This window comes from Pleurodeles waltl, chromosome 7 (genome assembly GCF_031143425.1).
Source record: "Pleurodeles waltl isolate 20211129_DDA chromosome 7, aPleWal1.hap1.20221129, whole genome shotgun sequence".
NCBI classification, from domain to species: domain Eukaryota; kingdom Metazoa; phylum Chordata; class Amphibia; order Caudata; family Salamandridae; genus Pleurodeles; species Pleurodeles waltl.
In genome coordinates this window covers 630449935-630476617 of record NC_090446.1, presented here as the reverse complement: position 1 = coordinate 630476617, position 26683 = coordinate 630449935, and the positions used below count along the sequence as shown (strand labels likewise).

Genomic DNA, 26683 nt, shown 5'->3' with positions numbered 1-26683 from the left:
TTAGGAATGTGGAGGAAAAAAAAGTAAGAAGGAGGAAGTATGACAGAGAGGGATCATACCAGAGAAAGATGGGGAATGGTACATAGGGATGAGATGACAAGCCAAAATGGTACGAAGGGGAGCATGTGCTGCAGAAAGCAGGGGAAACATACACTGTCGGAGACTGGTTTGTTGCACTGCTAAGGATCCGATACCTGTGATCCAGTGGATTGGGTTATGTAGATGAGGGCAGTTATAAATAACCAAATACTTGATGCAGGAAAAGACTTCATTCACTGCTTTCATGCCTATGTCTGTGATGATGCCAGGATTTTCAGCTACATCTGCCAGGCCATACTTCATGAGGTCAGCATTGGTCATCTTACCTATATAGGAAAAGGCATCCTGTTTAGGCATCAGACATCCAAGCCGAGTCAGTAATAAATGCAAGAGTATGGCTGCCCATCCAACGTGCAACAGACCCAGATATAGTTTTCAGAATATCCACAGACAAAAACATTTATAAAACTGAATTTAGCTACATCTTTCTAGTCACTGTATATTCCAAACATCTGGCATGGTTTGGACCTCCTGCACTTTGTTAACTCACTTACAATAGGCTAAGCTAAGATGGGTAGCTTTACACAATTTTACATATTCCTATTAAACAGTCAATGTTTACATGTGAATGTGATCTACCTGTTAAAACTTGGCTTTTATCACAGTGCCCGTGATCATTTCCACAGGGATACCATTAAGCTGTTTATTCATTGTGTGCAGTACTTTGATGTGGAATTAACAGATGAATAGTTTGGTATTTCCAAAATACCACCAAGTTGATTACCAACAGATGTTTCATGCAAAAATAATTCCTGGGCTCAGAGTATAACAAATATTATAACTAACCCTGTTATCATGTCATGCAAGAGGATTTAACTGTAATACAGCACATCTAGCTACTATAGGTTCAACAGATAAGGACACCAATCAAAGCCAACCACATTTATTACCTATAATAACAAACAAACACATGAAAAACTGCCAGAAAAAAAAACTGCCACAGCACACTCTGTATCACTTTAAGGCTTTTTAAAAAAGAACCAGAGGCAGACGCAATACGTGAGGATGTGCACACTGTCACAGGGAAGGGTCTACTCTTTAAAATTTCTTTAACCTGAGAATAATGACAATGAAAAGAAATTATATGTTAAAAGTAATGTTTTGGGCCAACCCAGACACATGCTGTAACTGAAGAATTAGGTGAGGTAAAACAAAATGACGCACGTACACTGTAGAAGGAACTCATCTACAAATCCCAAGTGAAGCGTTTCAAACTGGGGGAACTCCAGCTCAGCCATCTTCAGTGCAGAAAACACTCCATCTTTAGTCAGGGAGGGCTGGATTCGGACCTCATGTAATCTATCAAAAACAAATTCCATATTAACAAAAGACAAAAGGGCTTCCAAACTATCTGTTAATTCAGAGTTTTAGACATGTTGCCCTTAACTACAAAATGAAAGCAGAATAATGCAGTAAAGTATGATGCATTTAGTTAAGGATGCCAGTGATATATTTAAACGATCTCTACAGCTAAAGACAAATTTTTAAAGACAATGAAGGTAAACATCAACAAATGTTATGGGCACATGAGCACTGAGAGAGGAAACCTACACAGAAACTAGTACAACAGCGATAACAAAGAAGTGAAGGAGAAGTGCAAGCATCACATATAAAAAGCAAGGCGCAATTAAAAGAGAAAGAGCTCATTTAAAGAGTCATACCTATAGGCGCTTCTGCAGGACTGCCCTGGCAGCCTGCATGAAATGGTGCATGCACCCTTTCACTAACATGTCACTGCACCAGGTCACTGTAAGTCACCCCTATGGTACGCCCTCTCAGGCACCTGTGTTTGAGGGCACCAGTGCACTAGCAGAGGTGCCCCCACAAACTCCAGATCCATTTTCCTGGACTTTGTGAGTGCGGGGACGCCATTTTACGTGTGTACTGGACATAGGTCACTACCTATGTCCAGCTACATAATGGTAACTCCGAACCTGTTCATGTTTGGTATCAAACATTTCAGAATCATACTCCAATACTGTTGCAAGTATTGGGAGTATGATTCCATGCACTCTGGGAGCTCTTTAGAGGACCCCCAGCATTGCTACTACCAAACTTACAGGGTTTTCTGGGCAGCAAAGCTGCTGTCACCCCTCAGACAGGTTTCTGCCCTCCTACTGCTTGATATGATCAAGCCCAGAAAGGCAGAACAGAGGATTTCCTTTGGGAGAGGGAGGTAACACCCTCTCTCTTTGGAAATAGGTGTGACTAGCTTGGGAGAGGTAGCCTCCCCAAGCCACTGGTTTGCTTTGAAGGGCACATTGGGTGCCCTCCATGCATAAACCAGTCCACACCGGTTCAGGGACCCCCAGTCCTGCTCTGGCACGAAACTGGACAATGGAAAAGGGAGTGACCTCTCCCCTGTCCATCAACACCACAGGGGTAGTGCCCAGAGCTCCTCCAGAGAGTCCCTGGGTTCTGCCATCTTGTTTCCAAGGTTGGGACAAGAAGGCCACAGCACACAGAATGTAATGTCCAACAGTATAGCAAGAATACGTATTCCTGGTGAAGTATTGCAGGTAACAGGAAATATGAAGTTGAAGAGAGTCTCAAGTCTTTTTTTTGGCAGATGATGTCTTTATTAGTAGATGTTTAGAGATGATTGTGTCATCATGGAGAAACAGCCAACACGTGTTTCGTCACACAGGTGACTTCATCAAGGCTATTAGAAAGTAGTAAATCTGCATGTAGTATGGCTGCCCAAGCAGCTGCAGGTGCGTGTAGTAATTGAGTAAGTCTAGTAAAAATCGGTAAGGCGGGCCCTGATAAGCCCGTGGTCGTAACCTGGAGAGAGGAGCAGCGTCGGGCTTCCTGAGAACTTGAGAGCGTATGCTCTGGCACGAAACTGGACAATGGAAAAGGGAGTGACCTCTCCCCTGTCCATCAACACCACAGGGGTAGTGCCCAGAGCTCCTCCAGAGAGTCCCTGGGTTCTGCCATCTTGTTTCCAAGGTTGGCAGGGAACTCTGGGAGCATCGGACTGGCCAGTCCAGGCAGGTGTCATCAGAGCCCCCTCCTGATATGTACTTACCAGGTTAGGTGACCAATTCCCCTTTCTGGGCTATCTAGGGTCTCTCTCTTGGGTGGGTCCTCAGATTCGGCTTGCAAGATTCCAGCAGGACTGCTCTGCAAATTCTGATTCAACTTCTGGCCTCCAGAACTGCAACTGGAACCTCCAGGACCCAACAAGCTGCTTCCAAGAAGAATGCACTCTTCTGCAACGTTGTTTCCAGGGCTCCTGACAGCTTTGCAACATTTCCCTTGCCGTGCATCCTCAGAAGACTGCAACTCTTCAGCCTGCACAAGAAGAAGAAGGAATCTCCCAAGCAACTGCAGGCGCCTACAGCAAGCGATGACTGGCTGCATTGATCTCCCTTCATCTTGAGCTGCGTGGATCCTGCATCACAGGTGGTGGTCTGGAGTAGTCCTCTTGGTCCTCTCGGCCAGATGTTCAACTTTGGTGGAGGTAAGCCTTTGCCTTCCCACGCAGGACAGTACCCCCGTGCACTGCGTCTCCTGCAGCTGCCAAGGCTTGTTTGTATCTCCTCTCAGGGATCTTCAGGCGACATGTAGATCCAGCCCCTAGCACTCCATCCTGCAAAGCCCAGCCTCCTTTGTGGTTCTCCAGCAGCGTGTAATCATCTTTTGTAGTGCTGCATGGACTTCTTCTGCGACTCCTGTGTACCCGTCCTGTGGGACTCCTGTGGGTGCTGCCTCTGTTCCTGTGGTCTCTCTGCGATGCTGATGGTCTTTGTGACTCCCCTCCTGGATTGAGCCCTCCTGAGCCTTGCTGGTCCTCAGCAGCACCACGTTTCCACTACCTGTGAGTTTGCTTTTGCCAAGCCTTATTGGTGGAATTCCTGCACCAACACCCATCTGCAATTTTCCTTCCAGCGTGGGACATCATCTGCATCCATTAGGAACTCCTCTCCAGCTCCAGTGCTGCAGTGCTGACCTAATCTTCATCACCGTCAACCAACTCCTGCAACTACAGCTGGGTGAGTAGTAGCTCCTACTCCTCCTGGGCTCCACTGTGACTCTTGGACTTGGTCCCCTCTCGCCACAGGTGTTCTTTCTTCAGGAATCCACCACCGGTTTTCTTGCAGTCTTGTCTTGGTGTTTTATTTTTCTTCTTTTCCTCCTTTTTGGTGGTTTGGGGAAAATCCAGTGATTTACTACTGCATTCCTGGTCGCTGGGGGGTACTGTGTTAGTTACCTCTGTGGTTTTCTAGTACTCCCAGCTCCCCTGTACACATTTTACTTACCTAGGTGGGGGTACCTTATTCGCATTCCATTTTTTTTAGTATATGGTTTGCGCTCCCCCTAGGGACACTATTTGTTATTGCTATTTACCATGCTTTCTAACCTTTTCTATGCCTATTTCTGATTGCTAGTGTATATATTTAGTGTATTACTTAGCTCATAATGGTGGGTTTCCCTTCTAGCATTTTGTGGCGATTTGTTCCAAAAATAAAGTACCTTTGTTTTTGTACAACTGAGTATTTTCCTTTCATGTGTGTAAGTGCTGTGTGACTACAGTGGTATTGCATGAGCTTTGCATGTCTCCTAGATAAGCCTTGGCTGCTCATCCACAGCTACCTCTAGAGAGTCAGGCTTCTAGACATTGCCTACACGTCACACTCCAGGCCAGCTTCCTACAATGATCAAATGAAGATTATGTACATCAGGTTATCTCAACCATGAGTAAGTAGATTCACGCAAAAAGTAAATATCAACAGTGATTGGAAACCGCAGAACCTCTGTTTAGACAGTCAATATTCATCAAGTATTTGGAATGCACATTTACGGCCTGGCAAACTGTTCATAACTCAAACCTATTTACTTGAATTTTATTTTCCGAAATTCACCGACATCGTAAATCAATAGACATATAATGATGTTGAGCTGGAGAATGAATTATTGAACCCTGTAGTTATTTGAAAATTGTACAAATAACAAAGATAAAGACTGCAAAATAAATAATTTAAAAGCAATAAACAGAAGTATGAACAATTTATGAAGAGTGGAAGGTGAGGGTAAATGCATGCCAGAGATCTCCTTTATCTAAACAGACATAATATGTAAAGGATTTCCACAGCTTTGCACTAAAAGTGAAGTGAAATACTGCATGCTGCCACACACTAAAAAACTGCAGTACTTCATCACAAGGAAAGATGCCAGTGAATCAGAACACTGATCATTAAGTACCCCACCTGTATGTGTGTGACCTTTCTTCATATATTTATTTAGATAAGTGACAAGAATATAGAATGCACAAAATAATGCGTCAGACTAACTGTGTAAAGTCAAAAGAAGACAGTCTAGTAAAGACGGTTCAACTGGAAAGGCATGAACACAGCAGTATGTATTCTGTAGGAGAACAACAAAGCAAAGCTTGGAACACCCAGTCAACCAGAAGGCATGGGTAGTTTGTGGGAAATGTTTACTCTACATACAAAAAAAGACCTTCTGTCTATAAATGTAGTAATCTTAGTAGATGAGTGGTCCTTGTGATTATCAGGATATGCTTAAGGAAGACACCAAACAGTAAAAGGCAGAGAAAAGAAAACAACAACGCTGATACCTTCGGGCAGCTGTGATGATGAGGTATCCAAGGTCGACTTCTAGGGCATTTTTACACGCTCCCACAACCACAGTATGCAGATTCCTAAAGCCGCCTACCAAACAAACATTAAAAAAATGAGTCTCTCCGGTAGCTTTCAGAAGGAGCAACCAAAAGAAATGTGCACACACTCTTCTGCTTACTATGAACAACAAACTTTCAAGTTCAAAATACACAAAACCCTCAGTATGAGGGAAGAGAATCTGCAAGTTATAGGTTCTTGTCATTCAGGTTATTTTTTTTTTTTAACACTTTTATTTTATTGGCATTTCACCTTATGCAAACAGCGCACTATACATTTTCTTGACCAGTACATATTTAACAGCAGTGGAAGTAGTTACACTCTTGACTTACAGCATTGTTAACCGCATGTACCGCTTATTGCATTTACATTATCTTTTAAAAATACCGCTCCTCCGCTGCTGTGTTTGGTGTCAGTATAATGTTCAGCAGAACAGGTTAGGAATCATGGTTGGGGGAGGACTAAGATATAAGTAAGCATGCAGTATATGACCAGCGTTCAGTTTTCCATCTGGTTAATATATGCCATCTAAGGAATACTAATCAACTTCCCCATTTGATTCAAAAGGTACCATATAATAAACCAAAGATATAAGAAACTGGTAATTTGCCCGTGATCTATACATATGTGCAAACAATCAGTATGACAGCATCAAAATTATGTTACATCATTTATGCAGTATCATTGAAGCTTTTCGTGGGGACGTTTCTCTAAGAGAGTGTGAGGGAGGTATAAGTCTATTCATGTATCAATCTCCTTCAAGTCTATTAGCTGTCCTAAGAGCGCCCGTCCATCGATCCCTCCTATTGAGTTGTCGTATTGCTCCCTGTGTTGCTCTCCAAATCTGACTCTACTCTCACGGTGGTGTTTTCCCAACTATCAATGACCTCTGTCTACAACAGGGCTATCGGCCTGTGCCTCATCCTTCTACTTTCTTCCCTTCTCAGAGCTCTTTCCTCTGCCCTACCCAATGTTGCTACATCTAATGTCCAGGATAGCAAGCTGGGTCCCTTATGTTTCCATTCTAACGACACCCTCCGCTTAGCCAGTACCAGGGCCGGGTCCGCAAATCTGATACCAATTTTTTGGGGGCGTGGTCTAGCAAACAACCCTAGAGGGCATGTCTCTACTGTGTTCTCTAGGTGTCTACTCAGCACGTGGTTAATTTTTTGTATGACCCCCTCCCAGAATTCTCACAGCTGTGGGCATCCCCATGTCATATCAATGATACCTACATCAGGCAAGTGGCATCGTGGGCAACATATGTCCTGTCCCCCATATATGAACCTTAACCAATGGGGTGGTGGGGAGGAGGGGGTAAGGTAAGTCCTATGCGTGTAGTTATACTGTATGTATTTTAGTTGGGTGTTTCGGAAGACCAAGGGCGCATACGCCAAAATTCTACTCCAATCTGCGTCAGAGAGGGGCCTGTTTAAGTCTACCTCCCACTTAGCCCGGAGAGCATCTAGCGGCTTATGTACCATTCTCAATAGTGCCTTATGGAGCCAGGAGAACAATTGTGAACCTTCTGCAATGGACAGCATAGTTTGTAAACCCCTGTGTGTAGGTGGTTCACCCTCCACTCTGCTCCAGAGGTCCCTATGGTAGCCCCATGAGGCAGTCGGTCTGGCCCACAAGGTCCCCGAACGGGATCAGCATTCCCTGGCAATACAACGCGCCTAGTGTATGTAAGTCTACAGCCGTCCAGCAGTTAAGTTGTCTATTGGTGAAGCAGGAGGGTGGGTCTCCATGAGGGATCCCCACTAGTGGTGTAGCTGGTGCATAGGGTACCCCAGTTTTTGTTTTCCTGGGAACACTCCTCCAATTGGCCAGGGCTGTTGCTAGCAATATACCCCGCCTGGGTTTACGCGGTTTAGGCGTAAGCATCCTGCTACAAGTCGACTGCAACTGGGGTCCCCCCCCCCCCCATCAGCTTCCAGTTCCCTAAGTCCCACTCCACTGATCCAACGCACAGGCCATTGTAACTGAGCCGCTAAGAAATAAAGCTCGAAATCTGGGACACCAAGCCCTCCAAGCCTCAGAAGGTAGGCAGAGAGTGGTCAGGGCCACCCGCTGCCGTCGCCATCCCACAGCAATTCCCTGAGAAGCGCGTCTAATGGACGAAATCAAAAGGCCGGCAGTGTAATGGGTAAGTTAGTAAAGTAATATAGCAGCCTGGGAAGCAGTACCATTTTATTGAGATACGCGCGCCATAGTAGGTAAGCAAAGGGACACCCGAAGGTGACAATGGACCGCAATGCTCGGAGTGCTTTTCCCAGGTTGCCCTCCCTGATATCCTGCAACTTATGATAGATCTGGATATCCAGATAGCGGAATGTAAATGGAGCCCACGTCACCTCCTCAGGGCAAGAATCCGGTCGACTCGCTCCACGAGTCATCGGAAAGACACAAGTCTTTCTCCTATTTAACCGGAGGCCAGAGCAGACACCAAATTAGTCCAGCAATTTAAACACCAGAGGAAGTGTTGCTGGACCATTTTTAAGGTAAATAAGAAGGTCTTCTGCATACAGGGAAATTATGTGAAACTGTCCGTGTCGGTATAGTCCCCATTCTCGAGCCATATACCGGAGTCTCGCCGCCAGCTGTTCTATGGTGGCGGCAAATAACAACGGCAATAAAGGGCACCCCTGTCGGGTTCCTGTGTAAATGTCATAGCTACAAGAGATCATCCGTCCTGTCTTGACACGTGCAGCAGTGTTCGTATAAAGTAACCTAACCCAACTGCCCCAGGCATTGCCCATACCTATCCTTGACAAGGTGCCCCTAGAAAATCCCAGCTCACACTGTCGAAGGCTATTCAAGCTCCACCGACACAATCATTGCCGCCGGATCAGGAGGGTGAAGATCATCGTAAAGCAGCGAGTACAATCTACAGAGGTTGTTAGTGGTGTTATGGGCTGAAATGAACCCATTCCGATCTTCGTGTATGAGGTTATTTATATGGGGTAGCAATCTCATGACGAGTGTCTTACTAAGGATTTTAAAATCGATGTTAAGCATAGACAAGGGCCGGAAATCGGTAACCCTCCTATCGACTTGCTTAGATTTGGGTAAGGGGATCACCATGGCTTCCCTAGTAATGGCAGGCAAAATCATCATTTCATAGGCTTCTGTGTACATCTCCACCAGTCTTGGTTCCAGGACTTCAAAACCTAACTTATAAACCTCTGATGGCAAGCCATCAGCACCCGGGGTCTTACCCGTTGCTAATGTTTTAATGGATGGCTTGGCCTCTCCCACCGATATTCGTGCACCCAATGCATCCCCATCCGTATCAGAGAGAACACCTCGGGGAAGTGCGGACAAAAAGTTCTCCCTCTTGTCCGATGAGTCCACCTGCAGAGGAGCGTACAAAGATTAATAATAAGCTGTGAACTCATCTCTGATCTGGGTAGGTGCATAGATGGTGTCACCCTCCCTGGTCGTCAGACGAGTGATCGGTGCCCCTCCAGCCAAACCAATCATGCCAGTAGCCTCCCCAACTTTCCTTCTTCCTCATGCACTTTGGCTATATATGCCTTGTAGTCATGACATCTAAGATGTTCTAACGTGATCCTATATTTCTTCCTGGTCTCCAGTAATTTCGCCTGTGTTTCTAGGGTGTCATCAAGGTCATTATCATGGCGCTGCAGGTCGCCCTCCAAACACGGGATGTCTTGTTCAAGGTCTCGTCTGATACCCACAGTCTGTCCGAGGCAATGACCCCTTACTACCAACTTTAGAGCCTCCCATTCGACGCGTCTACTGGGCACTGAACCCGGATTTAACTCCAAGTATTCCGTCAACCTGTTGAGCAGCGCTGCCCGGTAGACATCGTCCTCTAACACTGCGGGTGTAAACACCAAGTCGGGACGGGTTGGCGAGTCTCTATCATGGTCAGATGGATTAACAGGAGGCTGTGATCAGATATAGTCTTGCCCAAGTATTCCGCAAGTGTAACCGTGCCACTAAGGGAGGCTGAGCAGAGGATTCGGTCTATTATGGTGTGTATTTGGTAAAGGTGTGAGTAATATGAGTAGGCCCTACCAAGAGGGTTCTGAAGGCGCCAGACATCTACCATATCCCAATGGGATATCCAGTCGAAATACCCGCTGCCACTCCAACAGGTTGAACAGTCCAGATCGGGGTCTAACACTTCATTAAAGTCCCATCCATCCATCCATCCATCCATCACATCCAAGGAGAAATGGAACATTAGTAAACTGCGCTAGACGGGCAGGTACAGAGTGTAGGAACTGGAGCTGGTCTTGATTCGGGGCGTGGACACTACCCAGAACCAGTGGTCTACCACAGAGTCGTCCCTCTACAAAAACATAACAACCCTCCTTATCCATGTCAATGGTAGAGGCCTCAAAGGGTACCCCCGCTTTTATCCATATTGCTGCTCCCTTTGCAAAGGCTCAATATGTAGCTGCAGGCAGCTGCCCTCGCCAACGCCTTCGGAGGCGGTCTGTTTCTACCTGGGTGAGGTGTGATTCCTGCAACATGGCAATATGTATCCCCCTGCGTTTCATGTATGAAAGGATCTTGTGGTGCTTTGCTATCAAACTCATGCCCCGGACACTCCAAGACATTATTTTAGAAGGGAGGTGTGTTGCAGCCATACCATCGAAGAAAATTATCAGGAAACATGTACCTCACCCCTTCACAATTCCCCACAGGGCACTCCAATCGTGCATTATGTATTCCTAAGTGACCACGGGCTAAAACAAGCAATACAAACAACCCCCAACTCTCCATCCCGAGAGCAGAGAAGCAACTGCTGACCGCCCAAACCATAGAAACCATTATATAAACATATTGTATCATCATCCAACTGGATTATCCGATGGTTGATGTGGGGGACGTCACCAGTAGCATAAGGGCGATCTGTCCGAGCCCCAGTTGGCCCGCATCAATAGTTCATAAACCGATCATGACTGAAGGCAGGGCCCTGTGGATTCAAACAATGCCATCCGACGTCTGGGGTGTCACATGGGGGAGTTCCTCCATTGCACTGACTGCAGAATCTACATTGGAGGACACTCTGCCTTCCACCTGGAATGGGACTGCTTCACAGGCCCTCTGCAGTAGCAGGTCTCGGTCCCGGTGATGTAGGAGTTTTGCCACTATTGGTCAGGGCGGTCTCCCCGGCTCCAGTCTACAAGTCAGGACCCGATGTGCTCTTTCCAATGCAAAGAACGGTGCGAGGGGTCTCTCGCATAAACATGAGCAGTCAAGACTACACAAAGTGGTTTATCTGGGACACCTGGTAGGTGGAGAACAGATTGCACCACTTCAGGGGAAAATCCAAACTAGTATAGATTGGGTTCCCCCTACAACTCAGACCCAGGTGAGAGCCTTCTTAGGCCTCACTGGGTATTACAGGAGGTTCATAAAGAACTATGGATCCATTGCAGCCCCTCTTAATGACCTCACATCTAAGAAAATGCCTAAAAAGGTATTGCGGACAGCTAGCTGTCAGAAACCTTTTCAGGACCTGAAGCAGGCCATGTGCTCTGCACCTGTCCTGAAAAGCCCCTGTTACTCCAAAAAATTCATTGTCCAAACTGATGCATCTGAATTAGGGGTAGGGGCAGTCCTATCACAACTTAATTCTGAGGGCCAGGATCAACCTGTTGCTTTTATCAGCAGAAGGTTGACCCCTAGACAAAAGTGTTAGTCTGCCATAGAGAGGGAGGCCTTTGCTGTGGTCTGGGCACTGAAGAAGTTGAGGCCATACCTGTTTGGTACTCACTTCATTGTTCAGAGAGACCACAAACCTCTACTTTGGCTAAAACAAATGAAAGGTGAAAACCCTAAATTGTTGAGGTGGTCCATATCTCTACAGGGAATGGACTATACAGTGGAACATAGACCTGGGAGTACCCACTCCAATGCAGATGGACTCTCCAGATATTTCCACTTAGACAATGAAGACTCATCAGGTCATGGCTAGTCTTATTCTCCTTCGTTTGCGGGGGGTGGGTGGGGGGAGGGGGGGAAAGTACCATCTTGCCTGGCATGTTACCCCCATATTTCAATGTATGTATGTTGTTTTAGTTGTATGTGTCACTGGGACCCTGCCGGCCAGGGCCCCAGTGCTCATAAGTGTGGCCTGTATGTGTTACCTGTGTTATGACTAACTGTCTCACTGAGGCTCTGCTATCCAGAACCTCAGTGGTTATGCTCTCTCATTTCTTTCCAAATTGTCACTAACAGGCTAGTGACCAATTTCACCAATTTACATTGGCATACTGGAACACCCTTATAATTCCCTAGTATATGGTACTGAGGTACCCAGGGTATTGGGGTTCTAGGAGATCCCTATGGGCTGCAGCATTTCTTTTGCCACCCATAGGGAGCTCGAACAATTCTTACACAGGCCTGCCACTGCAGCCTGAGTGAAATAACGTCCACGTTATTTCACAGCCATTTACCACTGCACTTAAGTAACTTATAAGTCACCTATATGTCTAACCTTTACCTGGTAAAGGTTGGGTGCAAAGTTACTTATTGTGAGGGCACCCTGGCACTAGCCAAGGTGCCCCACATTGTTCAGGGCAAATTCCCCACACTTTGTGAGTGCGGGGACACCATTACACGCGTGCACTACACATAGGTCACTATCTATGTGTAGCTTCACAATGGTAACTCCGAACATGGCCATGTAACATGTCTAAGATCACGGAATTGCCCCCCCCAATGCCATCCTGGTATTGGGGAGACAATCCCATGATTCCCCGGGTCTCTAGCACAGACCCGGTTACTGCCAACTGCCTTTCCAGGGGTTTCACTGCAGCTGCTGCTGCTGCTGCCAACCCCTCAGACAGGTTTCTGCCCTCCTGCGGTCCAGCCAGGCTTGGCCCAAGAAGGCAGAACAAAGGACTTCCTCAGAGAGAGGGTGTTACACCCTCTCCCTTTGGAAAAATGTGTTAAGGCAAGGGAGGAGTAGCCTCCCCCAGCCTCTGGAAATGCTTTCATGGGCACAGATGGTGCCCATTTCTGCATAAGCCAGTCTACACCGGTTCAGGGGACCCCTTAGCCCTGCTCTGGCGTGAAACTGGACAAAGGAAAGGGGAGTGACCACTCCCCTGACCTGCACCTCCCCTGGGAGGTGTCCAGAGCTCCTCCAGTGTGCTCCAGACCTCTGCCATCTTGGAAACAGAGGTGCTGCTGGCACACTGGACTGCTCTGAGTGGCCAGGGCCAGCAGGTGACGTCAGAGACTCCTTCTGATAGGCTCTTACCTGTGTTGCTAGCCTATCCTCCTTCCTAGGTAGCCAAACCTCCTGTTCTGGCTATTTAGAGTCTCTGCTTTGGGGAATTCTTTAGATAACGAATGCAAGAGCTCATCAGAGTTCCTCTGCATCTCTCTCTTCACCTTCTGCCAAGGAATCGACTGCTGACCGCGCTGGAAGCCTGAAAAACTGCAACAAAGTAGCAAAGACGACTACTGCGACCTTGTAATGCTGATCCTGCCGCCTTCTCGACTGTTTCCCTGGTGGTGCATGCTGTGGGGGTAGTCTGCCTCCTCTCTGCACTAGAAGCTCCGAAGAAATCTCCCGTGGGTCGACGGAATCTTACCCCTGCAACCGCAGGCACCAAAGAACTGCTTCACCGGTCCTCTGGGTCTCCTCTCAGCACGACGAGCGAGGTCCCTTGAACTCAGCAACTCTGTCCAAGTGACTCCCACAGTCTAGTGACTCTTCAGTCCAAGTTTGGTGGAGGTAAGTCCTTGCCTCCCTACGCTAGACTGCATTGCTGGGAACAGCGTGTTTTGCAGCTACTCCAGCTCCTGTGCACTCCTCCAGGATTTCTTTTGTTCACAGCCAAGCCTGGGTCCCGGCACTCTAACCTGCAGTGCACGACCTCCTGAGTTGTCCTCCGGCGTCGTGGGACCCTCTTTCGTGACTTCGGGTGAGCTTCGGTTCACTCCACTTCGTAGTGCCTGTTCCGGCACTTCTGCGGGTGCTGCCTGCTTCTGAGTGGGCTCTTTGTCTTGCTGGACGCCCCCTCTGTCTCCTCACGCAATTGGCGACATCCTGGTCCCTCCTGGGCCACAGCAGCATCCAAAAACCCTAACCGCGACCCTTGCAGCTAGCAAGGCTTGTTTGCAGTCTTTGTGCACGAAAACACCTCTGCACGACTCTTCACGACGTGGGACATCCATCCTCCAAAGGGGAAGTTTCTAGCCCTTGTCGTTCTTGCAGAATCCCCAGCTTCTACCATCCGGTGGCAGCTTCTTTGCACCCACAGCTGGCATTTCCTGGGCATCTGCCCACTGCCGACTTGATCATGACTCTTGGACTTGGTCACCTTGTTCCACAGGTACTCTCGTCAGGAAATCCATCGTTGTTGCATTGCTGGTGTTGGTCTTTCTTGCAGAATTCCCCTATCACGACTTCTGTGCTCTCTGGGGAACTTAGGTGCACTTTGCACCCACTTTTCAGGGTCTTGGGGTGGGCTATTTTTCTAACCCTCACTGTTTTCTTACAGTCCCAGCGACCCTCTACAAGGTCACATAGGTTTGGGGTCCATTCGTGGTTCGCATTCCACTTCTAGAGTATATGGTTTGTGTTGCCCCTATCCCTATGTGCCCCCATTGCATTCTATTGTGACTATACATTGTTTGCACTGTTTTCTATTGCTATTACTGCATATTTTGGTATTGTGTACATATATCTGTAGGAAAGTACCATCTTGCCTGGCATGTTACCCCCATTTCTCACTGTATATTTGTTGTTTTAGTTGTATGTGTCACTGGGACCCTGGTAACCCAGGGCCCCAGTGCTCATAAGTGTGCCTGAATGTGTTACCTGTGTAGTGACTAACTGTCTCACTGAGGCTCTGCTAATCAGAACCTCAGTGGTTATGCTCTCTCATTTCTTTCCAAATTGTCACTAACAGGCTAGTGACCATTTTTACCAATTTACATTGGCTTACTGGAACACCCTTATAATTCCCTAGTATATGGTACTGAGGTACCCAGGGTATTGGGGTTCCAGGAGATCCCTATGGGCTGCAGCATTTCTTTTGCCACCCATAGGGAGCTCTGACAATTCTTACACAGGCCTGCCACTGCAGCCTGAGTGAAATAACGTCCACGTTATTTCACAGCCATTTTTTCACTGCACTTAAGTAACTTATAAGTCACCTATATGTCTAACCTTTACCTGGTAAAGGTTAGGTGCAAAGTTACTTAGTGTGAGGGCACCCTGGCACTAGCCAAGGTGCCCCCACATTGTTCAGAGCCAATTCCCTGAACTTTGTGAGTGCGGGGACACCATTACACGCGTGCACTACACATAGGTCACTACCTATATGTAGCTTCACAATGGTAACTCCGAATATGGCCATGTAACATGTCTATGATCATGGAATTGCCCCCTCTATGCCATCCTGGCATAGTTGGCACAATCCCATGATCCCAGTGGTCTGTAGCACAGACCCTGGTACTGCCAAACTGCCCTTCCTGGGGTTTCACTGCAGCTGCTGCTGCTGCTGCTGCCAACCCCTCAGACAGGCAGCTGCCCTCCTGGGGTCCAGCCAGGCCTGGCCCAGGATGGCAGAACAAAGAACTTCCTCTGAGAGAGGGTGTTACACCCTCTCCCTTTGGAAAATGGTGTGAAGGCAGGGGAGGAGTAGCCTCCCCCAGCCTCTGGAAAAGCTTTGTTGGGCACAGATGTGCCCAATTCTGCATAAGCCAGTCTACACCGGTTCAGGGACCCCTTAGCCCCTGCTCTGGCGCGAAACTGGACAAAGGAAAGGGGAGTGACCACTCCCCTGACCTGCACCTCCCCTGGGAGGTGTCCAGAGCTCCTCCAGTGTGCTCCAGACCTCTGCCATCTTGGAAACAGAGGTGCTGCTGGCACACTGGACTGCTCTGAGTGGCCAGTGCCACCAGGTGACGTCAGAGACTCCTGCTGATAGGCTCCTTCAGGTGTTAGTAGCCTATCCTCTCTCCTAGGTAGCCAAACCCTCTTTTCTGGCTATTTGGGGTCTCTGTCTCTGGGGAAACTGCAGATAACGAATGCAAGAGCTCATCCGAGTTCCTCTGCATCTCTCTCTTCACCTTCTGATAAGGAATCGACTGCTGACCGCGCTGGAAGCCTGCAAACCTGCAACATAGTAGCAAAGACGACTACTGCAACTCTGTAACGCTGATCCTGCCGCCTTCTCGACTGTTTTCCTGCTTGTGCATGCTGTGGGGGTAGCCTGCCTCCTCTCTGCACCAGAAGCTCCGAAGAAATCTCCCGTGGGTCGACAGAATCTTCCCCCTGCAACCGCAGGCACCAAAAAGCTGCATTACCGGTCCCTTGGGTCTCCTCTCAGCACGACGAGCGAGGTCCCTCGAATCCAGCGACTCTGTCCAAGTGACCCCCACAGTCCAGTGACTCTTCAGTCCAAGTTTGGTGGAGGTAAGTCCTTGCCTCACCTCGCTGGGCTGCATTTCTGGGAACCGCGACTTTGCAGCTACTCCGGCCCCTGTGCACTTCCGGCGGAAATCCTTTGTGCACAGCCAAGCCTGGGTCCACGGCACTCTAACCTGCATTGCACGACTTTCTAAGTTGGTCTCCGGCGACGTGGGACTCCTTTGTGCAACTTCGGCGAGCACCGTTTCACGCATCCTCGTAGTGCCTGTTTCTGGCACTTCTCCGGGTGCTACCTGCTTCAGTGAGGGCTCTTTGTCTTGCTCGACGTCCCCTCTCTCTTCAGGTCCAATTTGCGACCTCCTGGTCCCTCCTGGGCCCCAGCAGCGTCCAAAAACGCCAAACGCACGATTTGCAGCTAGCAAGGCTTGTTGGCGTTCTTTCGGCGGGAAAACACTTCTGCACGACTCTCCACGGCGAGAGGGATCCGTCCACCAAAGGGGAAGTCTCTAGCCCTTTTCGTTCCTGCAGAAACCTCAGCTTCTTCTGTCCAGTCGAAGCTTCTTTGCACCCGCAGCTGGCATTTCCTGGGCATCTGCCCATCTCCGACTTGCTTGTGACTTTTGGACTTGGTCCCCTTGTTCCACAGGTACCCTAGATTGGAAATCCACAGTTGTTGCATTGCTGGTTTGTGTCTTTCCTGCATTATTCCTCTAACACGACTACTTTGTCCTTAGGGGAACTTTAGTGCACTTTGCACTCACTTTTCAGGGTCTTGGGGAGGGTTATTTTTCTAACTCTCACTATTTTCTAATAGTCCCAGCGACCCTCTACAAGGTCACATAGGTTTGGGGTCCATTCGTGGTTCGCATTCCACTTTTGGAGTATATGGTTTGTGTTGCCCCTATCCCTATGTTTCCCCATTGCATCCTATTGTAACTATACATTGTTTGCACTGTTTTCTAAGACTATACTGCATATTTTTGCTATTGTGTATATATATCTTGTGTATATTTCCTATCCTCTCACTGAGGGTACACTCTAAGATACTTTGGCATATTGTCATAAAAATAAAGTACCTTTATTTTTAGTATAACTGTGTATTGTGTTTTCTTATGATATTGTGCATATGACACTAAGTGGTACTGTAGTAGCTTCACACGTCTCCTAGTTCAGCCTAAGCTGCTCTGCTAAGCTACCATTATCTATCAGCCTAAGCTGCTAGACACCCTATACACTAATAAGGGATAACTGGGCCTGGTGCAAGGTGCAAGTACCCCTTGGTACTCACTACAAGCCAGTCCAGCCTCCTACAATATCTTGTGTATATTTGCTATCCTCATACTGAGGGTACTCACTGAGATACTTTTGGCATATTGTCATAAAAATAAAGTACCTTTATTTTTAGTATATCTGTGTATTGTGTTTTCTTATGATATTGTGCAAGTGACACTAGTGGTATAGTAGGAGCTTCACACGTCTCCTAGTTCAGCCTAAGCTGCTCTGCTAAGCTACCATTTTCTATCAGCCTAAGCTGCTAGACACCCCTCTACACTAATAAGGGATACCTGGACCTGGTGCAAGGTGTAAGTACCCCTTGGTACTCACTACAAGCCAGGCCAGCCTCCTACACCAACTCTATTGCACCTTTTTCTAATAGGGATAATACCTCCTGCTGTAATAGGAGAAGATGGTCTTCCGAACAGAAGGATGGGCGGGGAGGGAAGGTAGGAAGGAACTCCCGAAAGGGAAGAGCGTACCCCTTCTTCACAATGTCGATGACCCAGGAGTCCGATGTTATGACCTCCCACATTGGAAGAAAACAGGCAAGTCTCCCCCCTACCGGAGACGAATGGACAGGGAGTGGAGGAGGACTACGGCTGCTTTCCTTGCTGAACCCCTCCCGAGGAAGAGGAAGAGGCAGAGTGCTGCAAGGTGGCTCCTCTCGTACGGACTCTGCCCCTGCCCCTGAAGGATCTGTAAGGCAGGGTAGAAGCAGAGTGTTGTGGTCCTTGCAATCTTCCCCGAAAGGAACCACGTCCAAATCCCTTAAACCTCCGAAAGCCTCTAAAGGAGGATGAGGCCGACGACTGGAGTCCCAAAGACCTAGCAGTCGCTCTGCTTTCTTTAAAACGTTCCAGGGCAGAGTCAGCCTTTGTGCCGAAGAGCTTCTCTCCAACAAACGGGAGATCAAGAAGTGTGGCCTGCACGTCCGAAGAGAAGCCAGAAGACCATAGCCAAGACTGCCGTCTAGAAACTATGGTCGTGCCCATAGCCCTAGCCACCGTGTCCGAAGTATCCAATCCAGACTGGATCACTTGCGTCGCAGCCGCCTGAGCATCCGCTAACAGCTGCAACATCTCCTGAGACAAATTAGGGTGGCTCTTCGCCTCTTCCATTAGGGCATGGATGTAACGCCCCAGTATGCATGTTGCATTGGAAGATTTTAGGACCATACTGCAAAATGAAAAGGTCTTTTTTGCAGTATGGTCCATCTTTTTTGACTCCCTGTCCGCAGGGGTCCCAGGAAACGAGCCAGGAGAGGATCTGGATGAACATGAGGCTTGCACCACTAGACTCTCCGGAGTTGGTTGTCTGGAGAGAAACACCGGATCCCCAGGCGCCGTCCTGTACCGCTGAGCCACCGCTCTGTTGACCGCAGCGGTGGACACAGGTTTCAGCCAGATATCCTTAATGGGGTCCAGCAGAGCCTCATTGAATGGCAATAGAGGCTCAGCAGAAGCAGACGCCGGGTGCAGAACCTCTGTTAATAAATTTCTCTTGACCTCCGCGGTAGGAAGGGGAAGATCCAAAAACTCTGCAGCCTTACGAATGACTGCGTGGAAAGAGGCAGCTTCCTCCGTGACCTCTCCAGGGAAAGCCAGATCTCATTCCGGGGTAGTGTCTAGGCCACTAGCTGAATCCAGTCCCTGGAAGTCACCAGAGGGCTCTATAACTTCACCTTCCTCCAGGTGTTGCCTTGCGTACTCTTCTTCCTCCAAGAGACGAAGAGCCAGACGTCTTGACTTAAGTCTTGACTCCAAGCCTGGAGTCGACAAGGCGTCGGCCGACGCCGAAGATCTTCGTCGGCGCCGAACCTCGGATCCGAGGCGAATCCGACGGCGCCGTAACAGGTGTAGCCATCCTTGGCGACGTCATAGGCATCGGCGCCGCTTCAGATGCAGCAGATAAAAACGGGGTGAACGGCGCCGATCTGTAAGACGCCGGAACACCCAAATCATAGGCCAGAGGGCCAGACGGACCTGCATGACTTCCACCCGGCGTCATGGAAGTAAAGATGTTATACATTGCGTTTAAAAACGCTGCAGGATCCGATCCCGGAGTCGGGAAAGCCGGGTACTGCTGCTGCTGCTCCGGCGCCGGCATAGCTGCCGAAGAGGGTCCAGGTAACTCCTGGCCAGGAGAACCTTCAGGCCTCTGGGGAGGCTCGACCTCAAAGACCGACCCGGGTGGCGTCGGGGTCGTCGGAGGCGGAGGGGTGACGGTAGGGCTTATCTCCCAAGTCGGACGACGCCGAGCCAACTGAGAAGCCGATCTTGATCTGGACCGTCCCTTGCTCGATCGGCGCCGAGATCCATGACGGCGCCGAGAGTCACTATGATGGTGACGAAACCTCGAGGATCTCGACGAAGTCTCCCTCCTATGACGCCTCTCCTTCTTCTGCTTGGACCGAGCCAAGAACAATTTCGCCTCCCTCTCCTTAAGTGCCTTAGGGTTCATGCGTTGACACGAACCGCATGACTCGACCTCATGGTCGGAACTAAGGCACCAGAGGCAGTTTTCGTGGGGGTCGGTAACCGACATCCGACTCCCGCACTGGCTACAAGGTTTAAAGCTGGATTTTCTAGGCTGCGACATCGTAACCGCCATTGGAAACAGTAGCTCCCAGTGAGCCTCGAAGAATTAACCGTTACTCGGGCACGGAAAAAAGGGAACTGACGTCTGCACGTCGACGAGGGCTTCTTATTGCCTGGATGACGTCATGTGGCGTCACGTGGAGTCGGGCGAATGTGATGTCATAGTCGACGTGCAGAGCTAGAAGAAATTTCCATCGAGGGCTGGCGCGAGGGGAGAATTCTTTTGGTGAGGAATCCACAAGTAGGTGTATCCATCAGAATTGAGTATTTAGGTGGCACCCCAGAACCCTAGAACTGAGATTTCGACAAGGTAAGAAGACTCGGACAAAGGAGTTGCACCCGCAGAAGAGGAAAAGAAGAAGCAGCTGACGTTGAACCAGCCCCTCCAGCCTGACTGCTGACCTCAAAGGATCCTGCACAAGAAGCCAACTGGTCCAGCCTTCAATAAATGCTCAAGTCTCCCATGGGCAGCAGACTTGCCCTGCAACAAGAAACTCCAAAGAAAGGACTGCAGCTGCTGGAACTCCAGAAACCCGACACCAGAAGTGACCACTGCACCTGAGATCCACGACCTGAGGTGAGGCCAAACAATGGTGCCAACATGGGTCCCCAGCTGCCCAGAGACCGAGTCCAGTGTGGTCTCACCCATCTTGGACTCTCCAGAGATGCCTGCAGCCTCTGCACGCAGGCTTCCTCTTCCACAAGCTTGTGGAGAAAGAAAATCCAACATGTCCAGCAACCACTGCACCCGTAGCCCCAGACCTCAGCTGTGGTGAGTCACTGGTGCCAATGACAACCCCCAGTTCCTAAGAGCTCAAGTCCACCTGGGTCACCCCTGCCAGACTCCCCAGGATGCCTGCAGCCTCAACACACAGGTTCCCCTGCCCGCGAGTGCTCCAGGACGTCAGAATCCGACGATTAAAGACAACACTGCATCCGGCAAAGAAGAGGACCAATTGTGCACCTACATCCCCGAGCACCAAAGTCTACTACCTGCCTTCTTGTTGTCCCTGACTAGCTTCCTAGCCAGAGTCTGCAGCCTGTCCTCACGAGGACCAAACTCCCATAGCAAACTATTGGGCACTCAACGCCTTATTGCACCTGTAAAGAAATGGCTCCCTGTTGCAGTTACCCCCCACTTTTTGCCGGATACTGATGCTGACTTGACTGAGAAGTGTGCTGGGACCCTGCTAACCAGGCCCCAGCACCAGTGTTCTTTCACCTAAAATGTGCTTTTTGATTCCACAATTGGCACACCCTGGCATCCAGGTAAGTCCCTTGTAACTGGTACCCCTGGTACCAAGGGCCCTGATGCCAGGGAAGGTCTCTAAGGGCTGCAGCATATCTTATGCCACCCTGGGGACCCCTCACTCAGCACAGACACACTGCTTGCCAGCTTGTGTGTGCTGATGAGAACAAAACGAGTAAGTCGACATGGCACTCCCCTCAGGGTGCCATGCCAACCTCACACTGCCTATGCAGTATAGATAAGTCACCCCTCTAGTAGGCCTTACAGCCCTAAGGCAGGGTGCACTATACCATAGGTGAGGGCACCAGTGCATGAGCACTATGCCCCTACAGTGTCTAAGCAAAACCTTAGACATTGTAAGTGCAGGGTAGCCATAAGAGTATATGGTCTGGGAGTCTGTCAAAAACGAACTCCATAGCTCCATAATGGCTACACTGAGTACTGGGAAGTTTGGTATCAAACTTCTCAGAATAAGAAACCCACACTGATGCCAGTGTTGGATTTATTAAAAAATGCACACAGAGGGCATCTTAGAGATACCCCCTGTATTTTACCCAATTGTTCAGTGCAGGACTGACTGGTCTGTGCCAGCCCGCTGCTGAGAGACGAGTGTCTGACCTCATGCGGTGAGAGCCTTTGTGCTCTCTGAGGACAGAAACAAAGCCTGCTCTGGGTGGAGGTGCTTCACACCTCCCCCCTGCAGGAACTGTAACACCTAGCAGTGAGCTTCAAAGGCTCAAGCTTCGTGTTACAATGCCCCAGGGCACTCCAGCTAGTGGAGATGCCCGCCCCCTGGACACAGCCCCCACTTTTGGCGCCAAGTCCAGGAGAGATAATGAGAAAAACAAGGAGGAGTCACTGGCCAGTCAGGACAGCCCCTAAGGTGTCCTGAGCTGAGGTGACTCTGACTTTTAGAAATCCTCCATCTTGTAGAAGGAGGATTCCCCCAATAGGGATAGGAATGTGACCCCCTCCCCTTGGGAGGAGGAACAAAGAGGGTGTACCCACCCTCAGGGCTAGTAGCCATTGGCTACTAACCCCCCAGACCTAAACACGCCCTTAAATTTAGTATTTAAGGGCTTCCCTGAACCTAAAGATTTAGATTCCTGAAACTACAAGAAGAAGAGGACTGCTGAGCTGAAAAACCCCTGCAGAGGAAGAACAGAAGACACCAACTGCTTTGGCCCCAGACTTACCGGCCTGTCTCCTGCCTTCCAAAGAAACCTGCTCCAGTGACGCTTTCCAAGGGACCAGCGACCTCTGAATCCTCTGAGGACTGCCCTGCTTCAAGAAAGACAAGAAACTCCTGAGGACAGCTGCACTGCTCCAAAAGAACTGCAACTTTGTTTCAAGGAGCAGATTTAAAGACCCCTTCAACTCCCCGCAAGAAGCGTGAGACTTGCAACACTGCACCCGGCGACCCCGACTCGACTGGTGGAGAACCAACACCTCAGGGAGGACCCTCCGGCGACTCCAAGACCGTGAGTAACCAAAGTTGTCCCCCCTGAGCCCCCACAGCGACGCCTGCAGAGGGAATCCCGAGGCTCCCCCTGACCGCGACTGCCTGAACTCCATTTCCCGACGGCTGGAAAAGACCCTGCAGCCGCAGCCCCCAGCACCTAAAGGAATGGAACTCCTGTGCAGGAGTGACCCCCAGGAGGCCCTCTCCCTTGCCCAGGTGGTGGCTACCCCGAGGAGCCCCCCCCCCCCCCCCTTGCCTGCCTGCAACGCTGAAGAGATCCCTTGATCTCCCATAGGAAACTACTGGAAACCCGACGCGTGTTCCCACACTGCACCCGGCCGCCCCCGCGCTGCTGAGGGTGTACTTTTTGTGTGGACTTGTGTCCCCCACGGTGCCCTACAAAACCCCCCTGGTCTGCCCTCCGAAGACGCGGGTACTTACCTGCTGGCAGACTGGAACCGGGGCACCCCCTTCTCTCCATTATAGCCTATGTGTTTTGGGCACCTCTTTGACCTCTGCACCTGACCGGCCCTGAGCTGCTGGTCTGGTGACTTTGGGGTTGCTCTGAACCCCCAACGGTGGGCTACCTTGGACCAAGAACTGAAACCTGTAAGTGACTTACTTACCTGTGAAACCTAACAATACTTTACCTCCCCCAGGAACTGTGAAAATTGCACTGTGTCCACTTTTAAAACAGCTTATTGTGTTTTATGTAAAAAGTATACATGCTAATGTAATGATTCAAAGTTCCTAAAGTACTTACCTGCAATACCTTTCAAATGAGATATTACATGTAGAATTTGAACCTGTGGTTCTTAAAATAAACTAAGAAAATATATTTTTCTATAACAAAACCTATTGGCTGGATTTGTCTCTGAGTGTGTGTTCCTCATTTATTGCCTGTGTGTATGTACAACAAATGCTTAACACTACTCCTTTGATAAGCCTACTGCTCGACCACACTACCACAAAATAGAGCATTAGTATCATCTTTTTTTGCCACTATCTTACCTCTAAGGGGAACCCTTGGACTCTGTGCATACTATTCCTTACTTTGAAATAGTGCATACAGAGCCAACTTCCTACAGCACCTCTGTACCGTCTGTAGGAGGCTGGACTGGCTTGTAGTGAGTACCAAGGGGTACTTGCACCTTGCACCAGGCCCAGTTATCCCTTATTAGTGTATAGGGTGTCTAGCAGCTTAGGCTGATAGATAATGGTAGCTTAGCAGAGCAGCTCAGGCTGAACTAGGAGACGTGTGAAGCTACTACAGTACCACTTAGTGTCATATGCACAATATCATAAGAAAACACAATACACAGTTATACTAAAAATAAAGGTACTTTATTTTTATGACAATATGCCAAAGTATCTCAGAGTGTACCCTCAGTGAGAGGATAGGAAATATACACAAGATATATATACACAATAGCAAAAATATGCAGTATAGTCTTAGAAAACAGTGCAAACAATGTATAGTTACAATAGGATGCAATGGGGAAACATAGGGATAGGGGCAACACAAACCATATACTCCAAAAGTGGAATGCGAACCACGAATGGACCCCAAACCTATGTGACCTTGTAGAGGGTCGCTGGGACTATTAGAAAATAGTGAGAGTTAGCAAAATAACCCTCCCCAAGACCCTGAAAAGTGAGTGCAAAGTGCACCAAAGTTCCCCTAAGGACAAAATAGTCGTGTTAGAGGGAAAATGCAAGGAAAACACAAATCAGCAATGCAACAACGATGGATTCCTGACTGAGGGTACCTGTGGAACAAGGGGACCAAGTCCAAAAGTCACAAGCAAGTCGGAGATGGGCAGATGCCCATGAAATGCCAGCTGCGGGTGCAAAGAAGCTTCGACTGGACAGAAGAAGAGGAGGTTTCTGCAGGAACGAAAAGGGCTAGAGACTTCCCCTTTGGTGGACGGATCCCTCTCGCCTTGGAGAGTCGTGCAGAAGTGTTTTCCCGCCGGAAGGACGCCAACAAGCCTTGCTACACGCAAATCGTGCGTTTGGCGTTTTTGGACGCTGCTGGGGCCCAGGAGGGACCAGGAGGTCGCAAATTGGACCTGCAGAGAGAGGGGACGTCGAGCAAGACAAAGAGCCCTCACTGAAGCAGGTAGCACCCGGAGAAGTGCCAGAAACAGGCACTACGAGGATGCGTGAAACGGTGCTCGCCGAAGTTGCACAAAGGAGTCCCACGTCGCCGGAGACCAACTTAGAAAGTCATGCAATGCAGGTTAGAGTGCCGTGGACCCAGGCTTGGCTGTGCACGAAGGATTTCCGCCGGAAGTGCACAGGGGCCGGAGTAGCTGCAAAGTCGCGGTTCCCAGCAATGCAGCCCAGCGAGGTGAGGCAAGGACTTACCTCCACCAAACTTGGGCTGAAGAGTCACTGGACTGTGGGGGTCACTTGGACAGCGTCGCTGGATTCGAGGGACCTCGCTCGTCGTGCTGAGAGGAGACCCAAGGGACCGGTAATGCAGCTTTTTGGTGCCTGCGGTTGCAGGGGGAAGATTCCGTCGACCCACGGGAGATTTCTTCGGAGCTTCTGGTGCAGAGAGGAGGCAGACTACCCACACAGCATGCACAAGCAGGAAAACAGTCGAGAAGGCGGCAGGATCAGCGTTACAGAGTTGCAGTAGTCGTCTTTGCTACTATGTTGCAGGTTTGCAGGCTTCCAGCGCGGTCAGCGGTCGATTCCTTATCAGAAGGTGAAGAGGGAGATGCAGAGGAACTCGGCTGAGCTCATGCATTCGTTATCTAAAGTTTCCCCAGAGACAGAGACCCTAAATAGCCAGAAAAGAGGGTTTGGCTACCTAGGAGAGAGGAAAGGCTACTAACACCTGAAGGAGCCTATCACAAGGAGTCTCTGACGTCACCTGGTGGCACTGGCCACTCAGAGCAGTCCAGTGTGCCAGCAGCACCTCTGTTTCCAAGATGGCAGAGGTCTGGAGCACACTGGAGGAGCTCTGGACACCTCCCAGGGGAGGTGTAGGTCAGGGGAGTGGTCACTCCCCTTTCCTTTGTCCAGTTTCGCGCCAGAGCAGGGGCTAAGGGGTCCCTGAACCGGTGTAGACTGGCTTATGCAGAATTGGGCACATCTGTGCCCAACAAAGCATTTCCAGAGGCTGGGGGAGGCTACTCCTCCCCTGCCTTCACACCATTTTCCAAAGGGAGAGGGTGTCACACCCTCTCTCAGAGGAAGTTCTTTGTTCTGCCATCCTGGGCCAGGCCTGGCTGGACCCCAGGAGGGCAGCTGCCTGTCTGAGGGGTTGGCAGCAGCAGCAGCTGCAGTGAAACCCCAGGAAGGGCAGTCTGGCAGTACCAGGGTCTGTGTTACAGACCACTGGGATCATGGAATTGTACCAACAATGCCAGGATGGCATAGAGGGGGCAATTCCATGATCATAGACATGTTACATGGCCATATTCGGAGTTACCATGGTGAAGCTACATATAGGTAGTGACCTATATGTAGTGTACGCGTGTAATGGTGTCCCCGCACTCACAAAGTTCAGTGAATTGGCTCTGAACAATGTGGGGGCACCTTGGCTAGTGCCAGGGTGCCCTCACACTAAGTAACTTTGCACCTAACCTTTACCAGGTAAAGGTTAGACATATAGGTGACTTATAAGTTACTTAAGTGCAGTGTAAAATGGCTGTGAAATAACGTGGACGTTATTTCACTCAGGCTGCAGTGGCAGGCCTGTGTAAGAATTGTCAGAGCTCCCTATGGGTGGCAAAAGAAATGCTGCAGGCCATAGGGATCTCCTGGAACCCCAATACCCTGGGTACCTCAGTACCATATACTAGGGAATTATAAGGGTGTTCCAGTAAGCCAATGTAAATTGGTAAAAATGGTCACTAGCTTGTCAGTGACAATTTGGAAAGAAATGAGAGAGCATAACCACTGAGGTTCTGATTAGCAGAGCCTCAGTGAGACAGTTAGTCACTACACAGGTAACACATTCAG

General features: G+C 49.3%; 1 protein-coding gene across 2 annotated transcripts in view; it reads right to left on the bottom strand.

Moving 5' to 3' along the window:
• The window catches only part of FBXO38 (F-box protein 38), a 424910-nt gene that overhangs the window by 301314 nt on the left and 96913 nt on the right, over window positions 1–26683 (bottom strand). For both annotated transcript variants that reach the window (XM_069244595.1, XM_069244596.1), the window contains exons 8-10: window positions 5684–5777; window positions 1268–1398; window positions 195–365 (exon numbers count right to left, since the gene is read on the bottom strand). In XM_069244595.1, coding sequence (XP_069100696.1) covers window positions 195–365; window positions 1268–1398; window positions 5684–5777 — 396 coding nt within the window. The remainder of the gene's footprint in view (window positions 1–194; window positions 366–1267; window positions 1399–5683; window positions 5778–26683) is intronic.